Raw genomic sequence first — 18,925 nt, forward strand, 5'->3', positions numbered from 1 at the left:
ACCGATTATCGATTACTCTCGAGAATCGATACTACTCGGGTAAAAATGGTAGGTGTAGTTGTAACGAAATTTTTACGTACAGAATTTCACGGGTAATAAGCTTGGTCGCGTTCGTCATTTCCAGCCACTGCATTTTGCAATCACAGTTCCAAGGGTTGTTCTCCAGGTTCAATATTGGCGTTCTCTTTATTATCGGCATGAGGTTGTAATCCAGGGTTTTCAGTCCACAGTCGCTCACCGAGAGGTGTCGTAGTTGCAGCAGAAGACTCCCGCTGTAAGGGTCTACTTTCAAGTGTAATAATTTCTTCGAGCCTGCCAAACTTAGTACTTCTAAATTCGTCAGATTTTCGAGATCGGTGAGATATAGTTCTCTTAGGATTAACATGTCGTTCAATTTCAGTTCCCGTAACTGGGGTAAATTAATGTCTCGTAATTGAGATATCTCGGTGCTGGACAAGTCGAGTTCTACCAGACTGGTCGGTAGCAAAGGGATCGATTTAATGGAATTCCGTGACAAATCGAGAGAGGATAAGTTAGTTAGCGTTACGAAAAGTTGCGAGGAGAAATACGTCGACGATACGTTGCTCAGGTTCAAATATTGCAGCGCCCTTAAATTCCAGAACGCGTTTTCATGTATACCGTCGTTGATCGGATTGTTGGCTAACGAAAGGTATTCTAAAATCTGGAAAAAGTGAATAACGTACAGTGTACAGCTTCGTTTCTACTTGTACATTGTAAATGTAAGGTAGTTACTTTGAAATGCTCCAGCATAGTTTCGTTAACGACAGACAGTTTATTCCACGAGAGATCGACTATCTTGAGCTTCAGAATTCGACCGTTGAAGGCATTGTCGTCGATGTACTCCAGCTGGTTGTGACTGATGTTTAACGTTTGCAAATTATATTCGTCTTTGCAGAGAAAAAAGAATCGTCGAAGATGATTCTGTGACAAATCCAGAACCCGCAATTTAATAAGATTTGTGGAACAATCGAGGAAGCTGTCGAACTCGTTCCCTTGGAGAATTAGATCGGTGACATCTTCTAAATTGATCTTCGACTGCATTTGTAAGAAGAAATCTTCTTTCTTCAAGCCATGTCGCGTTAAGTTGACCTGAAATACCAAGGTAAGTTTTTATGAACGCAGTAATGACAAAAAAAAAAAAAATCAAAGTAAAAAAATACTATTAATCCATAACACGTAACCCACATGAACAAAAGAGGCGCGAAAAGACAAACTTTCGCGCGCAATAACGTACAAAGGACGCCATTACGATTCGAAATTTCAAATAGTGACAGTTACAGCAATACGATAAATCACGTTTAAATTTCCTCGAATCGTTATCGAATAATCGCGAAACGATTACAGTGTACAAAATGTCCGATAAAAAAGTCCAAAATTGCAATATGTCGCAATACGTAAAAAGGAGTCGTAAAAAAATTACGTAAACGTGCGATAACCGCGAATGAACCGATCGGGGGGCACATTTTTGTCGCACGTCGTGAAAAGTGTCGCGAAACAGTTCGTGAATCGTTATCGTGCCGAAAAGTGCAAACCCACCAGCTTCGTCGAGGTCGTGGAAACAATTAAGGCGAGAATTGTGATAGCCCCGAGCCACATTGTCCAGATGGTGAATGATTATCTGGTGCACAGATAGACGCGATGGAATTTCGGTCTCGTTCGAAACGGTCGCGTCGCGCCAACACCGGCTAGTTGCAACTATGTCTCTCACAGGACGATTCGCTGGAATGGCAACGAATTCATCCGCGACATACTCTGCTCGCGATTACAGTGCCGAATTAAGAGGGGAGCAGGAGGGGCTTCAGCATCCTGATGCACTTTACTCGACCGATTTATTCTTCTTCTCTCTTGAATCGACTTTTTTCTCTTTTTTACGAAAATCTTCGGGCAACACTTTTACTTCGAATATTTCACAATTTTCGATCTTGTACGATTCTCGCGTACGATTTAACCAACCGGCTCCAAGTGTGAATTACGATTACCGTATTCTCTTCTGCTTTACACTTCACGAAAAATAATCTTCGCCGACGATAAATCTCCTTGTAAATAAAAAATCGCCCGGTCGATGCTTTTGAATTGTGTAATACGTAGTTTCGATAGCCTCTCGCGATATATTTTTGGGTTGGGAATGTAATACAAATTTCACACTCTTCGATAATCTGTCTCGTCGACTTCGATCTTTCTCACTATTCTCTTACCTACCAATTTCTCTCAACTTTTTATTCACTTTTCGACAAATTTTTCCACCGTGTCTTTTCTTTTCTCGATCGTTCGGTACGAAGATAAATGTTTCGGCAAGTGTTCCGTATCGAACACCGAAGACGATTCGCACGAAACCGTCGACGAACGAGCAATGGAAAAATAATTCTTCGAAAGCCCTTTCGAACGGTTTCGCGGGGCGTGCGGCGTGCTAATTCGTTCCCAACCGGTTCAGAATACGAGAGGCTAACGCACCATTCTTTCGATAAAGCGAGATTACGTCCCCGATTTCATACGTACGTTCTGCTTTACGTTTGCGTTTTTTCTCCCGGGTAGCTTAATCGCCCTGGATTTTTTTCATCAATTTATGTTCACACTATGGATATCGTCTCGCGCGTCTAAATTCGCGGCGGGCGTGAAAAACGCGAGAAAAAAAGAGATGGAGAGAAAGCAGCACTCGGGACGCTGCACTCGATGCGCATCGAATTATTGGACCGCCGACGGAAACGTTGAAGCGTATCTGGCGAACTTCCATGTGTGGAAAATAAAAATATAGTTGTCAGCGATAAAGTCAGTTCCACCAAGTATCTAGCTATGATAATGCACTATGCTATGGTTGTTTGATTATAATTCACGCACAGTGCAATGTTTTTCTGATACATTTTTTTCCCTTTTTTCGTTTCTTTGGTTGGTTACACGAATTTGAAATCTTACATCCGTCGTATCGTGTTCTTTTTTATTTCGAAAATGCTGATACGAGGGATGTTGTTTCAGAGTGATTTTTTTGGACACTCTTGCAAATTGTTGTGATGTAATTTCACGGATAATTTTCTGCAGAAATTGTACATTTATAATATCGTATTTTTTTTGTTCTAAAAAAGTATCGGTGATAATAACATCTCTACTTGTACATAAATTATTCAGAATTTTATTCTTGAGGGATTAGCTTGTTTGGACAGGGAGGATATAGGTGTGCAACACATGTGGCTATCGGTGAATGGAAACTCAACGAGAATGAAATATAAACAAAGCAGCTCGTTAAGAGTCGGGCGTTTATTCACGGAATCATATCGTGCTTGCGCCCACGGCCAACGATTGCTTCCGAGATACGCGACACATAGTAACAAATAATTTCAATGTGATTAACGCGTGTACGATGGCAAGACGGTAGTTCATTTCTTCGGGGTTTGAGGTGTACTTGTTGCTTTGAACACCAACGGGTTCGATACTCGGAATATACTTGGTAACATTGTGGCTAGGGTACCAAATACCTCTTCGGACATTCCCTAAAACAGATGGACATTTGTTTTTTAGAATTAAATTTCCAACGAACGAGACAATATTTCTGTGGAGGAAATCAAATCACCTTTGGTACTAAAAATTGTAAATTCTTTAATTCCGCCCCACCCCAAGATGCCATCTCTATCATAAACCCTTTCACGCATTTGAAAACTAATTCTGCTCTTTTTGTACACCACGCTACAGTCATATCCTGAAAAATAATATTTATATTTTTTAGTAAATAGAATATTACAAAATAATTGATTTTTTTTTAACGTGTGTCATCGTACTTCTGACATTTCGTGTACGAGGAGAACGGGAATAGTCAGCGTGGTCACATCGTTGCAGCAAGCAGTTTTTAAAATGTTTCGTAATCCTAAAATGACTGGGTGCCTCGAATTGATATCACCTATAAATTCAGAAAAAATTCTTATCGACGCAAGGAATCGAATGTCGAAAAAGAAAGAACATTTACTCACCAGATCGCAACGAATCATTCACTACCATGTGGAAAATTACATGGACTTGCGCTAAATTTGAATGCCTCGTAATATAAACATCGCCCGTCTGCAAGCTCTTGCTAGTCGTTGATTTTTTCGTCTGCAAGTAATCACTTGTTTAGAATACATTCGATGCGACGCAGATATCGAATTCTTGTATTTTTTTTTTTTTTTTGTGCTAACTTGTGACTCATTTCCTTCTCTGTGATGCGCTTGCCTCCAGGCAACTGCATCCTTCACGTCGTCTCGAATTTTTTCCAATTGTTCGTCGATCGGCAAGAAATGAAATTCTGTCGTTAATTGACATATCGAACATAATTCTGCAACACGTTGATACTGTTAAGTTAAATGTAATCAAGTAGTAGCATCTATTAATATTACGCGCGGTAAAAGAAAACTGTACCTTTCGTTATTCCTGAATAACTACCTAAATGATTGTCGCTTAATAGCACTAATCCACATAAATCATTAGAATACAATCCTAAAGCTGTCTGTAGCCTTTGAGGTGTTGGATCCATTCTATTTTACAAAATGAAATACATTTATCTTCAATTGAATTTATAAACAAAATGATTGTGGATTTTTATTTTTAGTATACCTACCCAGACTCGCTTTTTTTTGTTCTACAAAAGTCTAAAACATCTCCAGTTAATATTCGTATGTTGTGCATCTGCTTCATCTGGGAACCTAAATGTATAGTGAAACTTTCCTCCAAGATAGGGTAGTCCGCCGTGCTCTTCTCCTCGCTGTGAACAAAATTATCTAAGGCTGGCCGTATCGGTGGCATCGACAGCATTGGAGAACCCCTAATAATTATATAATCTATGATTAACGACTTCGCCTCATTCGCATTTTTGTTTTACTCGCATAAACGTACACTGGAGTCGGTAGCATGTTAGTCTGTTGCTCTTCCAGTAACCTCATGATCCAGTTACGGTACTGTCGTCTTTGTTCCAATTTCAAAGCGTCGACTCTTGATCCCCAGTGACCTTGCAGTAAACTTTGTTCCTCAAAATGTCGTCCTGCCATCTCGTTTATAGATTTTTCGGTGGAACCGGCCTCAAGAGCTTCCACGGCGACTCGCATCTCTTCAGTTTGCCTAGAATTCATGTCTCTGATATTTTTCAAGTATTTTTAAAATAATTACAGATTAATTGACTATGTCAAAAAATTGATAGCGGGTCAATTTTATTCGTGACTTGCAGCCAGATTAAACGAAAAAGTTATTAATAATATGTTAGCGAAGTTTTAAATTCCTCGCACGTTGTTCATGCATGTTAGTATAAAAACATGAAGAATAGAGATTATAGTTCAATTATGGAAACGATCATTAACTTGAAGTGTAATCATTGGTATATTGAGACTACCAATAATCTACATAGAAAGGTCAATGTGACTTATAATTTATGTTACATGTATTGTTGTGCGTATCACAGATAGTACTAGAAGGATCTTGACCTTTTTTTTCTAGCATAACATGTGTATAGCATGTATAGCATGATACAATATGATGTACTTGCATTAAACCTGATACTAACTTTTGAGTAAGTTGTTCATATTGCGTGTCTCTCATCTGAATAACTTCAGTGACATCTCTTCCAAATTTGTGTTCTGCTTGAAGGATAGGTTCCAGTGATGGAGAATGTACCAATCTATGATATGCAGCAGCAAATAACTCTTCATCTGTGGTTCCAATGGGATCAGCATATTCAGCTGTTTTTTGCTTGTAGCTCTTCTCCCAATTTTTTATAAGTTCTTCAATATCTGTATTTCCAGATTTTGCATTTTCAAGAGCTTTTTCTGCCTTCTCATCATAAAATTCTAATGTTAGTGTTTTAATTGTGTTTTCCAATGATTCCAATAAATCTGATTCTATATAGTATGGTAGTTTAAAAGATGACATTATACGGTGCATGAGTTCTTTGGTAGAACCATGATATGGTATTTTTAATGGTATTTCCAATATATATTCTTGGTTTGTGGTACATGTTGGAAATTTAAATACAAATGTTCTCTCCACATACTCTTCCTCAAGCATATTCATATCTTTTAGAGTAGTTTTTCATTATACTTGATAATCCAGATATCTATTTTTATAGAAAAAAATAGATTTAATTTAACATTCAAAAATATATACTTTTAAAGTATGAGTAATAACAAAGAGACATAAAAGATGTGAATATTATGATACCAAAGAAGGTCAATGTTACTTCTTTTTAGTCGATAATATTTTTCAGAGGTCAGCTTTCACAACATTCGGGTCTTAAGGTCAATGATAAATTACAGAAACACCTCTGATTGTACTTTTTATCTACACTCTTTTAAAAACAATTATTTTCATGTATTAATTGTAATGGCTTTAGATTTGCCTCCTAGATAAACTTTGTTATCACATATAAATAAAAGTCCAAGATTACTCTTATAAATTGCCAATTTAAAATTTGTAGAAAATTTTTATACAATCAAACATTTTTATATAAGATTTTAATATCAAATATTTTTATAAAAAACTGCATCCTATATGTAATATGATTATTTTAAAATACTGAAATTAAAAGAAATATATGTATTTCTTATTTTTTCCATTTTTATTACCGACATACGAGGGCGCTAGCATAAAGGTCATTGCTTTGTTTATAAATAATTGCTTTGATAAATCCTTTGTTGAGCAGCGATTTAAAAAGTGCAGCAACACTTATATTTCATAGTACCGTGTAACGTAAATGATTTATACAAGTATCATACGTATTTGATGTACTTATCTGTTACATTTCTTCGTTGATTACCTAACCTAAATCTTAAAAATTATACTTGCAAGATGTTTGTACTTTCGTTGATGATGAGTCTTGCCTTGTCAAGCCATGTTTGGACATTTGGAGAAGTTTTTTCTATTTTGTTTTAAATGAAACATCGTAACCGAACAGACAGAACACACACGTAACAATTGTTAAGAACGTTTAACGCCCCCAGTCATTTAATCATCAGTTCCTCCAACATAAACATTTGCAATACTTAAGAATTGCATACATTACAATTGAAACATACAAAATTTTCAAAAGGAAGTTTGTTTATGTAAATTAATTCCATTGAGTATTATACTGTATATATTACTCAATGTCTGTATGTAGTTCGTTCCTTACATTCGAATTTATATATTCTTACGTTGGCTGCACTATCCTAAACACGAACGTCGGTAGAATTGGAGACTTTTTGGCGGCAGTCGGTTTCTAAGTATTAAAGTAAATTTTTCATCATGGTTGAAGACAAAAATCAAAACGTAGAATTAACGGATCACGAAGCTGAGTTGTACGATAGACAAATTCGTTTGTGGGGCTTAGAATCACAGAAACGGCAAGTATAGCATAACCTAACCTATAAAACTTTATAGTCTTGAAGCAGTTTGAACCGTTACCGTACAAATGTACGTGAAAAAATAATAATAATATTTATGCAATAAATATGATATAAACTTTAAGCTTATACGAATTTTTTAATTGATGTATAACGTTAAATAATTCCAGTTTACGGGCAGCTAAGGTATTATTAATAGGCCTAAATGGGTTTGGAGCAGAAATAGCAAAAAATATTATTTTAGCTGGTGTTCAAGCAATTACATTCTTAGACCATAGAAATGAAACAGTTGAAGATCGATGTTCACAATTCTTAGCACCTAGAGAATTAATTGGAAAAAATGTAAGTAGACATATTAGGATATAGCACGGTGTATTATTTATATAAAAACTATGTTTTTAGAGGGCTGAGGCATCTTTAGAAAGAGCAAAAAATCTAAACCTTATGGTTAATATTAAAGCAGATACATCTAATGTTGACGATAAGTCAGATATATATTTTAGCAACTTTGATGTGGTCTGTGCAACACAATGCACTATTACACAAATAAAGAGGATTAACGAAGCGTGTAGAAAGCATAAAGTGAAATTTTTCGCTGGAGATGTATGGGGAACTTTAGGTTATACTTTTGCTGATTTAATAACTCACGAATATGCAGAGTAAGTGAACTTTCAATTGATATTTTAGAAATCTACTGTGTTATTATAAGCAAGTTGTTAAAATTCATTATATCTTTTAGAGATGTAGTACAAACAAAGAAAATACAAATGTCAGAAAGTGGTGAACCTATGCATAAGGAAAAGTTTGAAAATATAACTGTAACTGAGAAGCACACAGATACCTTTGTGCCTTTTGAATCAATTTTAAATATTACAAAGTCTTCCCTTCCCAAAGAGTCAGAAATATATTATATGATGTTAAGTAAGTGTTGGTGTTAATTAGGTTTGTAGTATTCTGTGTAAAACAATTTTATAGGGTACATTCTTGTTTCTAGTAATGCTAAATTATCGTGAAAAATACGGTAAAGATCCATTACACAGTGAAAGAGGTTCCGAGAATTTAAAGGCTGAAGCAGCAGCAATTATTAAGAAATATGATCTTGAGGATAAAATAAATAAATTAGTCGAGTATGTATACGGAAATGTACTACTTTATGGAAAACGTCTAATCTTTAAGATATTTAAGAATAATTCGTTATTAATTCAGGGGCGATATATATGCACAAGCTAGTCCAGTATGTGCTATAGTTGGCGGTATTATGGCGCAAGAAATAATTAAAACAGTTTCACAGAAGGGTGCTCCACACAATAATCTGTTCACCTTTAATCCAGACACGTTGTGTGGAAAAATATTGAGATTGGGTCAGTAATAATAATTTTGCAGAAATGGTATGTCTCGCTGTTTCTGTGTACTGTGATTGTCAATTATTATTTTCATAAGCACCCACTCCATATTTTTTACCATAAAAAGTACAATAAATGTATGTCCAAAAAAACAAAAACAAAAGATGAAAAATATTACTGTATTACAATTGTATTCCTTTGTGCTTCGATCATATTTAACTTTAAGTTTCAATTTTATAAATTAATTTAACGCTATGTGAAATCATACCTGCGAAAAAGTAAAAAAAATCTTCTAACACGTTTACCTCGGGAAAGAATATTTTTTGGGACTTTCCTGACATTTGAGAAAATAATTTACACGTCGCGTGTGTGTTCTGCTTCAAAACCGAGAACAATTTATCGCCCGAGTTTTGGAGCCCGTATATACCTACTATATTGCAACGCTCTCTCCCTTGTCTCTCCGCTTCTTTTCGCTGTTCCTTCCTTTTTCTTTCCAAGCGTATAAATGTTGAATGTACGCATTCTCTGTTGGTAAATGTGTGGTTTATCACAGCTCGCGCACGTCCCAAGATATTTTTGTTCACCGTCCCGTATGTACGCTCCCCGATGGAAGAAGAGATGGGGTGGCTCGTTCGCTCATACGTGGAAATATGACTCACTTTGCCGGCTTCCGCCGGGGCAATTTGAGACCCGGTTTGCGGATTTCTTTTTTTTTTTTTTCGTCCTCTCACGTGGAAAAAGCGGGCGGGAAACGTGAAATGGAAATTGAAAAATTGGAAAAAAAGGGGGAGCGAAGTTGAAGCACGGCTCGTTATGCTTTATCGGCTCGCTCGATATTACCTTCGTCGCCACGACACAATCTCTTTTTATGCTTCGCATTATTTCAAACGTTTTCTACCCTTTCGTTTCTCTAAACCACCCCTCCCCATTGAAATCCTGTTCACTTTTTCACTGTTAACAATTTAATCGACTTCGTTCTACCGGAATAGGTTGTGACTACGCTTCGACCTTATCCAACCGTGTAGCGCGTATTTCCCCGTTCCTATTCTCTCGCTCTTCAATTATTTATGTCCACCTACTCGTTTTCCTCGTGGATTTTTCCAATTCGCGTAATTGCCCCTATCTCGTTGATTGCGATCTGCGCGTATTTTACCGTAACGCCGCGAGGAGATCCCGATAAGCGTGGCGAACGGTGAATATATACACGAGACGAGAAGTCTCATCGAGGATGACGCCGCGTGTTCTGTACGCGCGAAATCCCATGCTCCAAGCTTTTATCTGTACACATCGGGCCGTTACACGTGGGCGGCCAAGAATTGATTCGACTTTCGCTAGAGAATTATGATGTATCGTCTTTCCCCGACGATTATATCGCGCCGCGGCCTGTATGTAAATGGGAAGGGCTCGCGTGTAAAACGCCACTCTATTCCTCGTTGTCCTGAAACGGTTGCAGGTACCGTATACACGCATCCACCACGCGTTTCTTAACGACCTGGCCACGTGCTTTCACGGTTGTCGAATTATCGTTCACGAGGCATTTTTGCGAGTGTCTCGTGCTGCTCGTCGGGGAAAAAAGAACCATTAACTTAACTCGATACTCCTTGTACGAGTGATCACCCTTGCTCCTCTCTTAATTCGCGTTGGGATCGTTCTTTCGCGGACCAAGGGGTGGCTTGAAACCGTTACGCGAGCGATCCTGATGTCACGTATCCGCGACCAATTGTGTCGACTAGTGATTTATAAATTTAATAGTCCACCGTCGTTCTAGCGGAAACGAGCTTGTTCTTGGGTGAATAGTTTGCTTTGTGTGACGAATTTTTACGAATTTCGTAGGGAATTTTTAATTTTTTATTCGGTTCGATTTAGATTTTAAGGATTGTTATTTGAATAAAATTGCACAGTTAATTAATCCTTTGTTTTGAATATTTACATACTCCCGTTATATTCTTCGCGCCTTTTGGCACACTTTCACCTTATTTTTGTCCCCTCAGTCCTTAATTTTTGTCCTTTGCGCACTTCTGTCTTAATTTCATAAAAGAAACTTGAAACGATAAATTTGAAATTTTCATTTTCGAACGCCAAAGTGAAAGATTTTTTGGCCGTGATTGAACATCTATCGTCTAATAAAATCTGCCGCAGCGAAAGGGTTAAACAGCGAACCCTTAATTTATAGAATTCAGCGAATTTTATCACATGATCTATCAAAATAAGGAAATTTTCCAACATTATCAATTTACATTTCAAACTTTCTTATTTCAATAAAATTGCAGAATTAATTAAACTTTTCACTGTTATTGGCGCACGCAGGCGCTTTGAAAATGTGCTCGCGCTGTGATTTTAGCGCCTTTTGGCACACTTTCGCCTTAATTTAGTCCTAATTTTTGTCCTTTGCGCACTTCCACCTTAATTTAATAAGAGAAATTTAAAAGCGATAAATCTGAAATTTTATTTTTAAAATTTTTTAAAAATTTTCGAACGCCGAAACAAAAGATTTTTTGGTTGCAATTGAACTATCTATCTGTCATCGTTACGTACTAAAATCTTCCGCAGCGAAAGGGTTAAATCTCAGACCCTTAATTTACAGAATTCTCCGAATGGTAAACAAAGAAATTTTCCAACATTATCAATTTACATTTCAAACTTTCTTCCCCGAATAAAATAGCAGAATTAATTAAAACGTGAATCACGAATTTATAGAATTCAGGGACCGTTTGTTTGTGCCTCTGCTACTAGAGTGGTGTAGTTGTTATCGTTGCAGCGTTTTATCGCGAGGCCACTCGCTATGTTCGTGTATCAGGCAGCGTGGAAATGCACGCGGCCCGCTCTAAAATATGATCGACCGGTACAACAATTTACCCGCGATATTATCTCACGGCAAATAGGTTAGAAGACGTACAGGTAGTTCCCGTGAGTCAGGTAAGGAATTTACCGGGACTACTGTCACGGTTGCACGTTGCCGCGCGTATAACATTCGTTGAATCAATACGACACGTACGCCTCTAGGAATGTTGAACAACTGCGGAGGAGCAAACATAGAGGAAAACACGTGTTTTACGTTTCTGCGATACGCTGCTTCGAATGTTCCTATGAATTGCTCGTTAAAACGAAATTATCGTTATGCAAACGCACCTCGATTATTTTCTTCTCGCCTAACGTAACTGTACTTTCGAAATTTAATTATAGATTCTACACGCTGGTTCGTGAGTCACTTGATCATTTAAATATTTAATAACATTTTCTTTTCATATTGTATGTTTTTGTAAATTTCCTATCAGATTTTGGGAAGAGTTTGTTCAATTTTTAAATTGTAAGGCGATAAGACTTATGGGATATCCTGTATTGATAAACTTGACTGAAAGTGAAAATATATTGCACTTCTTAATCGAAATATTAAATTTTAATTAGCTGTGAGCTTTTATTACTTCTTACATAAAAATTGGATATTTCTCTTTAATCCTTTAACCTACAACAACGTGTCAGAGATTCTGGTCAAGAAGTGACAAAAATAGGTATATTAGTAAGAAAAATTAATTGTAATCCTAACTTTCGTTTTCATTTGTAAAATTAAGGATTCTTAAATGTAATTTACCTGTAACAACTTAGCTTCTGTTACTCGATACAGTACTAAAACATTAAATGGCCGACGCTTATATGCATAGTCAGAAAAGAAATCATAGGTTAAGGGGTTCATCGAAGTTCAATTCAGTGCATTCCCTGTGATTGAGTTTAAGCGAAGAGAACACTATTACTCACAAAAGTGTGCGTTCTCTCATTCCTTTCAGGCAAAGTGTAACACTATTACTCACAAAACTGTGTTCTATCGTCTTACAATTCTTACCACTCGACAATCAATCGAAGTCTCGAAAAATCATTTTAAAACCCGTTATTCTTCCCAATGGATCAACCGAACCATTTCCCGCGTCAAAATATTTCTCTCGACTCCGATGATTTGTTCGAGAGGGACGAAAAGAATGGGCGTCTTAAAAAGAAAGAGAACGGACGTGTAAAAGTCGAAGGTAATTTTTCCGCCATAAATTTCGCTCGATTCAATCTGTCCCGCGAGTTTCGAAGTCGAGGCGTGAACTATGCCCGGACATTTGTCGTAAGATGGAGAACTGGTTTGTTCGAGCCATTCTCGTTTCGAGAGTCCTTCGTAGGCGAGGCGGCAAAAGGACAGAAGGAGGAAGGGAAGGAAGAAGAAGAGAAAGAAAGAAGAAAGGAAAGAAGGGGTGCCACCCTTCTCACACATCGCGGCTGCGTACACGTTGATTTATGGTGCGACGAAAATTATTGCCGCTGTTAAAATACCTCGAGGCGTATTTATTGACAGACACGCGTTGCCTCCGCGAGGCTGTTGGTGAAATGAGGCGGCCCTCCAGACGACAAGACTGTACTTAAGTCGACTCTAAACGCCGGCTGTAAAGCCTGCCGGCATAAACGAATCGCGAGGGTACGATTTTCGCGAGAAACGGACCGCGTTTCTTCCAAATATGCAACTTTAATGGCCACCCGTCCAGGCTTCCGGGCGTTTCTCCAGGCTACGTTAAATAGACCACCCTTTCATCCCCCTTTCCTCTTCAATTTCAATCATTTTCTGGCCTTATGCAGCTCGTAAGTTATGGAACCAATCATGTTAACATGAAATTTGAGACAATATGTGGTGAAACTATAGAAAATAATTATTGGGTCATTTTGGAAGTTCTGGCGGTTTTAAGTCGCTCGTTTTGAAAAAATATTACTCCTCTGAAATTTCAGATTTTTGTTTCAAATAATATGCACAATGTTCGATAGACTTTTGCTAACTATTACAAGAAAAATGATAAGTGTGATTTATTTCAATCAGCTAAGGTGACAAGTTTTTGCGTTCAACAGGATGTGTGAATTTATGAAATAATTTTTGGAAAGATTTTTTTTTTTTTTTATTGGGTGATTAAGGTCACATGCACCTTCTGAGGTTATTAGTGACCACAGTGAGTGCAGTCTATAGTAGGTGGTATAAACCAATATCTTTCAAGAAGTTTATAGCTTTTTTACTTGAATCTTCTTTCTGAAGCATGGTCAGTGAATTCGGCAAGTTATGTTGCATCCTTTTCATATTGTACTTTGGGCAGGTTATCAGGATGTGATCAATGGAGTTTTGTATCCCGCAGATATCACAGTTGTTTGGTTCCTTTTTGGTGATGAGATGGGAGTGTGACCAGTTTGTGTGACCTATTCTTATTCGTGTTAGCTTTACTTGAACCTTCCTGTTCAGCAGCCAAGCCGGGTTGGCATTTTGGAAAAATTGTACGCTTTCAGTATACACAATATGATAAAAATAATAGTATCAGCTGCAGAGGCTTGTATTCTTTCAGAAATCGAAATAAAATAAAAAATGTATTCATTCTTACCTATTTTGAAAATGAAAAATTCCACCTGTAGGTCGCAGCAAATAAATCAAGAATTTTAATTAAAAATGTTTCCTTTATTTTGTACACCATATCACTATGACGTTTTTAGCATAACTAATTGACTGTTCAATGGAACTTCCTCTACTGCACAACATTTATTTATTGTTCATTCTGAACAAATTGTGAAAACTTACTTTACTCGATTAAAAAGAAAAATATTTGCGAATCGATAAATGTACCTAACGGATAAATTTTTCAAATATTTGAGAATCGATATATCGAAAATCGATCTGTTCTTAACCCTCCGTCGGGCGCACCTGATCTCTCAGGCACAACCATAATTCATCAATGTATATAGACGCAATGCGTTGCGCAATGAATGTGCAAATGTGCTCAAAATGTTGATGTTTTTTCTTTTCTTTTTCGTTTACACTCATGTTCTTCTATTATTCCTATGGTTAGTTACTTTCCATTTGGTAAAAGACTTCTTGATGGAGTTTCAGAAATGGGTGCGCCCGACGGAAGGTTAAGCACTCTCCTACATACCCTACAAATTAACAATTTTCAAATGGATAAGTTAGGTTTCCTATGCTTCTTCCAACTTTGACCTTCTGTAAGAAACGGTTTCTCGTAATTAGTCTAAATCAAACAAGCCTAAACCACAAAAATAGAACTCTAATTCCAAGATTTAATATCACAATCTTCCCCATTTCTTACAATCCTTTCACGCGATACTCTCGGAATGCAATCTGAAAAATTCTCGAAATCCCTTCACGAAAGAAGCAACGTGAAACGCAGAGTTCGTGGCGCCTCGAATTCGCGACACCGCGCGGTGGTGGGCGACTAAAATTAACCTTTCCGGCAACAACCCCTACGCTGGTTCGCCGTCGAAACATGCACCGGTGTGTTGGTCGCCCGCTAAATCGCCCGTGCTCGTAATATTCGAGCGAGGATCGGTGGCGACGGCGGCAAAAATTGCGTACGTGAGGCAACTGCTTACGACTTGGTTCGTTTACTGGCCGCTTCCTATTTATACCGGTTCGCCACAATGTTCTCTTCTCTTCTTATCAGTGTCTTATTGTCCGTGTCGCGTCGCCACTCCCTCCAGTCAGTTTATTAACTTCCCTCGACCGAAAGAATTGCGGAATCTTGTAGCTTTCGTGGCTGTGTTTTAACACGTTTTTTGAGGAGAAATATGAGTTTCAGCAGAATTGTGAAACGAAATTGAGAAGTTGTATTGAAATGTTTGATTAAAGATAAGGGTTTGTAGTGTTGAGTTTTTGTCACTTTAACCCCTTGCCGTATGGCAACCAGTCAGACTCGTACTGCAGATTTTGGTGAAGATCTGATAAAAACAGTTATATCAGTAAGAAAAGTTAATTTTAATTCTAATTTTTGATTTAATTTGTAAAACTGAAGATTGCCAAATTTAATTAATCTATAATACGGTAGCTTTTCTTGCTTAATATAGTGCTAAAATAGTTAAATAATCGACGCTTTAGATGCACAGGCAGGAAAAGAAATCATACGTCAAGGGGCTAACACGTTCGCTGTTAATAGAAAATTGATAGCAGCGGGGTGATATATTCTGGACCGCATATGCTGCGTCGGTGGTAGTGGACGAGTTAATCTACTTTTCTGTATTTGGGCTGCGATTTTAACGATAAGAGTATTTTTTTCGCCTAATGGAAGTGTCATTGGTGGTACGTGCGGCACGATTTTGCGTCCATGGACGAGATATCTCTAAATTCTTTTTTTTACTCGTAAGATTCTTTGGACCAGATATCTCGAGTTTCTGTTATTCAATATTTGTAAATTAATGTCGTTCATTGGACGCTTTTGGGTGAAACATCCCGCTTCTATATATAGTCTACAATTTCAGTCTTCACTTGGCATTGTGCGCTGTGCCATTGTGCGAAAAACCGAATTATTAGCGATAGTGATAGTAACGACGATATAGAGTGTAATAAGTGACGACAACGTTAATAATAATAATACATGAAATATATTATAAACATACTCTAAATATACGTAATCGTTGAGTAAATGAGAAAAGCGTCAAATAACCAAATTCGAGTCGCCATAATCGCATGAATTCGTAAGACAAAATTTGCTTACAAGATCAAGCTTTATCTATTCTTCACGATTTCGAGGTTACGTTACACTAGAGGTTATCTTAAAAGTCACTTCGCGAAAGGGTTAAAGAATTCTTCACCCATACAAAAACCGAGAACGCGAAAGTGAAATTCCGCGGAAGAAGTCGAAGCAGTCGAAGCAGAGGAAAGCATAAAAGCCTTTGATGGCTCGTTTTCTGACCGTAGGGACAATAATATTTCTTCGCCGAAGTTGTCGGCCCGTGGATCACCGAGCACCGAGTGCATTAACAAAATAACGTAATAAAATCTGCCCTCTACGCTTCCTTCCACCCTCTCCGGGCGAACTTCGGCTTCGTTTCGTCTCTCCTCCGTCATTTCGGTGTCTTTTTCGCCTTCTTCTTTTTCTAGGTGGCCGCTCGTAAAATCGGATACATTGTGCGGCCAGCTGTGGAGAGTATTCGTCATGTTCGTGAGACACGGCGTGGACACGCGATCGACGAAACGAAAGGATTGACCCCGCGGAACGTCCGCGACCGACCTCTTACTACGACGACCACGAAGGTCTTCGTCTATGACGTTCCAGGAAGCATCGATTCGTCGGGTAAGTCGTATTGAAAGTTACATTTTCTGGTGGTCTTTTTATGTCACGCGAAAATACGTGTCGTTCTGCGTTTTATTGCTCTGTGTGACTCTCTTGATTACCTCCAGTTTGATGGAGATAAGATTGAAATGTTGGAGATATTGTGGCTTATGGATTATTTTGGCGTATGAGGAAGGTTGAAGTTAGAGTAGAGTAGTATAAGACGAGGTATCTGATTGAAATTTTTATCGATAATTACGTACTCGAGAGATTCAATTTTTGACTACAGAGCGGAGTTAAAATATTTAGCCCTCTTTCTACTGGCACAAGGTGCTCGTGTATTGCTAGAAATATCGCGGGAGAGACAGAGATAGGGATTTGTTAAACAATTTCTAGTTGGTATATTTTTTGAGGTGTTTAGAAATGTTCTGTAGCTGACGATGTCTGGTGGAAAGGTTCTTCGAGTGTAAATCGGATCGGTTCATATGGGTTCGTGGGATTAAAAGGGTTAAGAATGTCATAATTGGGCATGCCAACCCTTTGTACCTATTAGAATTTATGGTAATGAATTAAAAGATATTGTTTGAATTATAAATCTTCTTTATTTTGATACGCGAGGAAGGCACGTCGCTACGCAATTAATAAAACAAACAACGACAAGACGCTGAGAAAAAAAAAAACATAGCGTCACCCATACTAAACAGACGGTTACTATGTTATTCTTCTATATACACTACCGGCCAAAAGTTTGGAATCACTGAGTATTGCAATTTACTTACAAATTTCCAGAAAAAAGTCGAGCGACTTTGAGAATTTTTTATTTCTATAATTTCAAATCTATAAAAAATTAACAGCAGATTTAATATCGATGAAAAGTGGGAGGTGATTCCAAACTTTTCGCCGGTAGTGTATGTTTATATTAATCTGTGTTGGTATGTTGATCATTTTTGCTGTTACTATTACACAGACACACTCATTTCTCCTAATAATCCAACAGTACAGAATCTGTGATTTGGCTAATCGTTATAAAAATAACATTAATTTCTTTGCCAGTTGCCTTTCAAATTTTAGGGTAAGTGTTCCGAAAGTTTTGCCCCTTATAACCAAGTTTATTGAATATTTTACTTATTTGTAGTAAAATGTAGTTGACGCTTATGCTACTTATATTCTCACATTTAATCCTTTTCTTTACAACGTACCTTTTCATTTTCCACAAATTCTTCCTATTTATCTGGCAATCTCCTTAACTAACTAAATTTTTGTAACCAATTTCGATCTACCATCCACTTGATTCTCTACCTTAACGATTCCGTCCCGTAAAAATAACTGCATAAACAATTCACCCACAAGTAGGCCCAAACTTAAACCCTCAAATCTTCGAACTCGTCGGTAAAATCCTCGATAAACAAATCTCACCGCGAAATCTCGCGAATTCAGTGCCTGTCCGAAGTGGAGTTTCGAATTTCGAGCACGGCTACGATTCCTCGCGATATTGCCCGGCTTTACGAGCAACCATCGGTGCAGTTCAGACAGTTTTTAGGGGCAAACGAATAGCTAATGCAAATCCGCCTCCGCGGCCGGCATTATTTCACCTCCTGCTTTCACGGTACGCCGTTAGTCTGGACTTGCTGGAGACGAGGATCCTCTCCTTCGTCTACGTTTGCCCTCGGTGTCGCGTTTTCCATTGGTCCACGCGTCCCTCGTCTCGCTTTCGGGAGAGACATTACGCGCGAACTTAATGCTGTTCGTTATCAATTAAGACACGGTCGTTGCAATTAATTCCCTCGGACGGTCCGGGAACGAGAAACGGAAACGGCGTCGTCTTACCGACGAGAAACACGGGCAGCTTCCTTTGGATCGAGCGGGAATATCTTAGCGATATGCGCGCGAATAAAGCGACTCTCTTGAGAGCGAGAGCAGCGTAATGATTCTGATTAAGGAAGAGCACCCTAGGCTTGTTTCAGTTGAGTTAACAGTGCTCTTCTTCATTTTTATTTCGGTGATGTTCTTGGTGTCTGATGAGGAGGAAGTGTTGTTAGACTTTCTGACATTATAGCCATCGTATCAATTTCTTTTTGTATAGTGGAAAGCCACTATAAGAGCGTTCACTTTAATTGAAGATTGGTTTAGAGGAGAATTATTACCATTATATAATTGTTAGAGACAA

The 18,925-nt window shown here is 37.9% G+C and overlaps 3 protein-coding genes across 3 annotated transcripts in view; 1 reads left to right on the top strand and 2 right to left on the bottom strand.

Moving 5' to 3' along the window:
* The window catches only part of LOC108576040 (toll-like receptor 9), a 2,125-nt gene extending 508 nt beyond the window's left edge, over nucleotides 1-1,617 (bottom strand). The window contains 3 exon segments of the mRNA XM_017938984.1: nucleotides 81-682; nucleotides 754-1,110; nucleotides 1,558-1,617. Coding sequence (XP_017794473.1) covers nucleotides 81-682; nucleotides 754-1,110; nucleotides 1,558-1,617 — 1,019 coding nt within the window.
* A 1,594-nt stretch (nucleotides 1,618-3,211) lies between these two features.
* On the bottom strand, nucleotides 3,212-6,042 carry LOC108576023 (protein C12orf4 homolog). Its single transcript, XM_017938965.1, has 9 exons — nucleotides 5,537-6,042; nucleotides 4,876-5,097; nucleotides 4,601-4,804; nucleotides 4,402-4,517; nucleotides 4,182-4,318; nucleotides 3,978-4,098; nucleotides 3,789-3,907; nucleotides 3,584-3,709; nucleotides 3,212-3,503 (listed from the first exon to the last, which is right to left on the bottom strand). The coding sequence occupies exons 1-9, from the start codon at nucleotides 6,040-6,042 to the stop codon at nucleotides 3,390-3,392; spliced, it is 1,665 nt and encodes a 554-aa protein (XP_017794454.1). The 3' UTR covers nucleotides 3,212-3,389.
* Nucleotides 6,043-7,186: 1,144 nt separating this feature from the next.
* LOC108576036 (SUMO-activating enzyme subunit 1) lies at nucleotides 7,187-8,742 on the top strand. Its single transcript, XM_017938980.1, has 6 exons — nucleotides 7,187-7,349; nucleotides 7,520-7,691; nucleotides 7,752-8,008; nucleotides 8,089-8,270; nucleotides 8,344-8,476; nucleotides 8,556-8,742. The coding sequence occupies exons 1-6, from the start codon at nucleotides 7,252-7,254 to the stop codon at nucleotides 8,716-8,718; spliced, it is 1,005 nt and encodes a 334-aa protein (XP_017794469.1). The 5' UTR covers nucleotides 7,187-7,251; the 3' UTR covers nucleotides 8,719-8,742.
* Nucleotides 8,743-18,925: the final 10,183 nt, after the last annotated feature.

This window comes from Habropoda laboriosa, unplaced genomic scaffold (genome assembly GCF_001263275.1).
Source record: "Habropoda laboriosa isolate 0110345459 unplaced genomic scaffold, ASM126327v1 scaffold309, whole genome shotgun sequence".
Lineage (NCBI taxonomy): Eukaryota > Metazoa > Arthropoda > Insecta > Hymenoptera > Apidae > Habropoda > Habropoda laboriosa.

What these genes read in the sequence shown, in the direction of transcription:
- LOC108576036 (XM_017938980.1), top strand. Translation starts at nt 7,252, where the DNA reads ATGGTTGAAGACAAAAATCAAAACGTAGAATTAACGGATCACGAAGCT. An exon ending in GGCTTAGAATCACAGAAACG is followed by an intron (nt 7,350 to 7,519) that starts GCAAGTATAGCA and finishes AAATAATTCCAG; the next exon opens with TTTACGGGCAGCTAAGGTAT. An exon ending in GAGAATTAATTGGAAAAAAT is followed by an intron (nt 7,692 to 7,751) that starts GTAAGTAGACAT and finishes CTATGTTTTTAG; the next exon opens with AGGGCTGAGGCATCTTTAGA.
- LOC108576023 (XM_017938965.1), bottom strand. Translation starts at nt 6,042, where the DNA reads ATGAATATGCTTGAGGAAGAGTATGTGGAGAGAACATTTGTATTTAAA. An exon ending in ACAAAAAAAAGCGAGTCTGG is followed by an intron (nt 4,518 to 4,600) that starts GTAGGTATACTA and finishes TTTGTAAAATAG; the next exon opens with AATGGATCCAACACCTCAAA. An exon ending in TTATTCAGGAATAACGAAAG is followed by an intron (nt 4,319 to 4,401) that starts GTACAGTTTTCT and finishes AACGTGTTGCAG; the next exon opens with AATTATGTTCGATATGTCAA.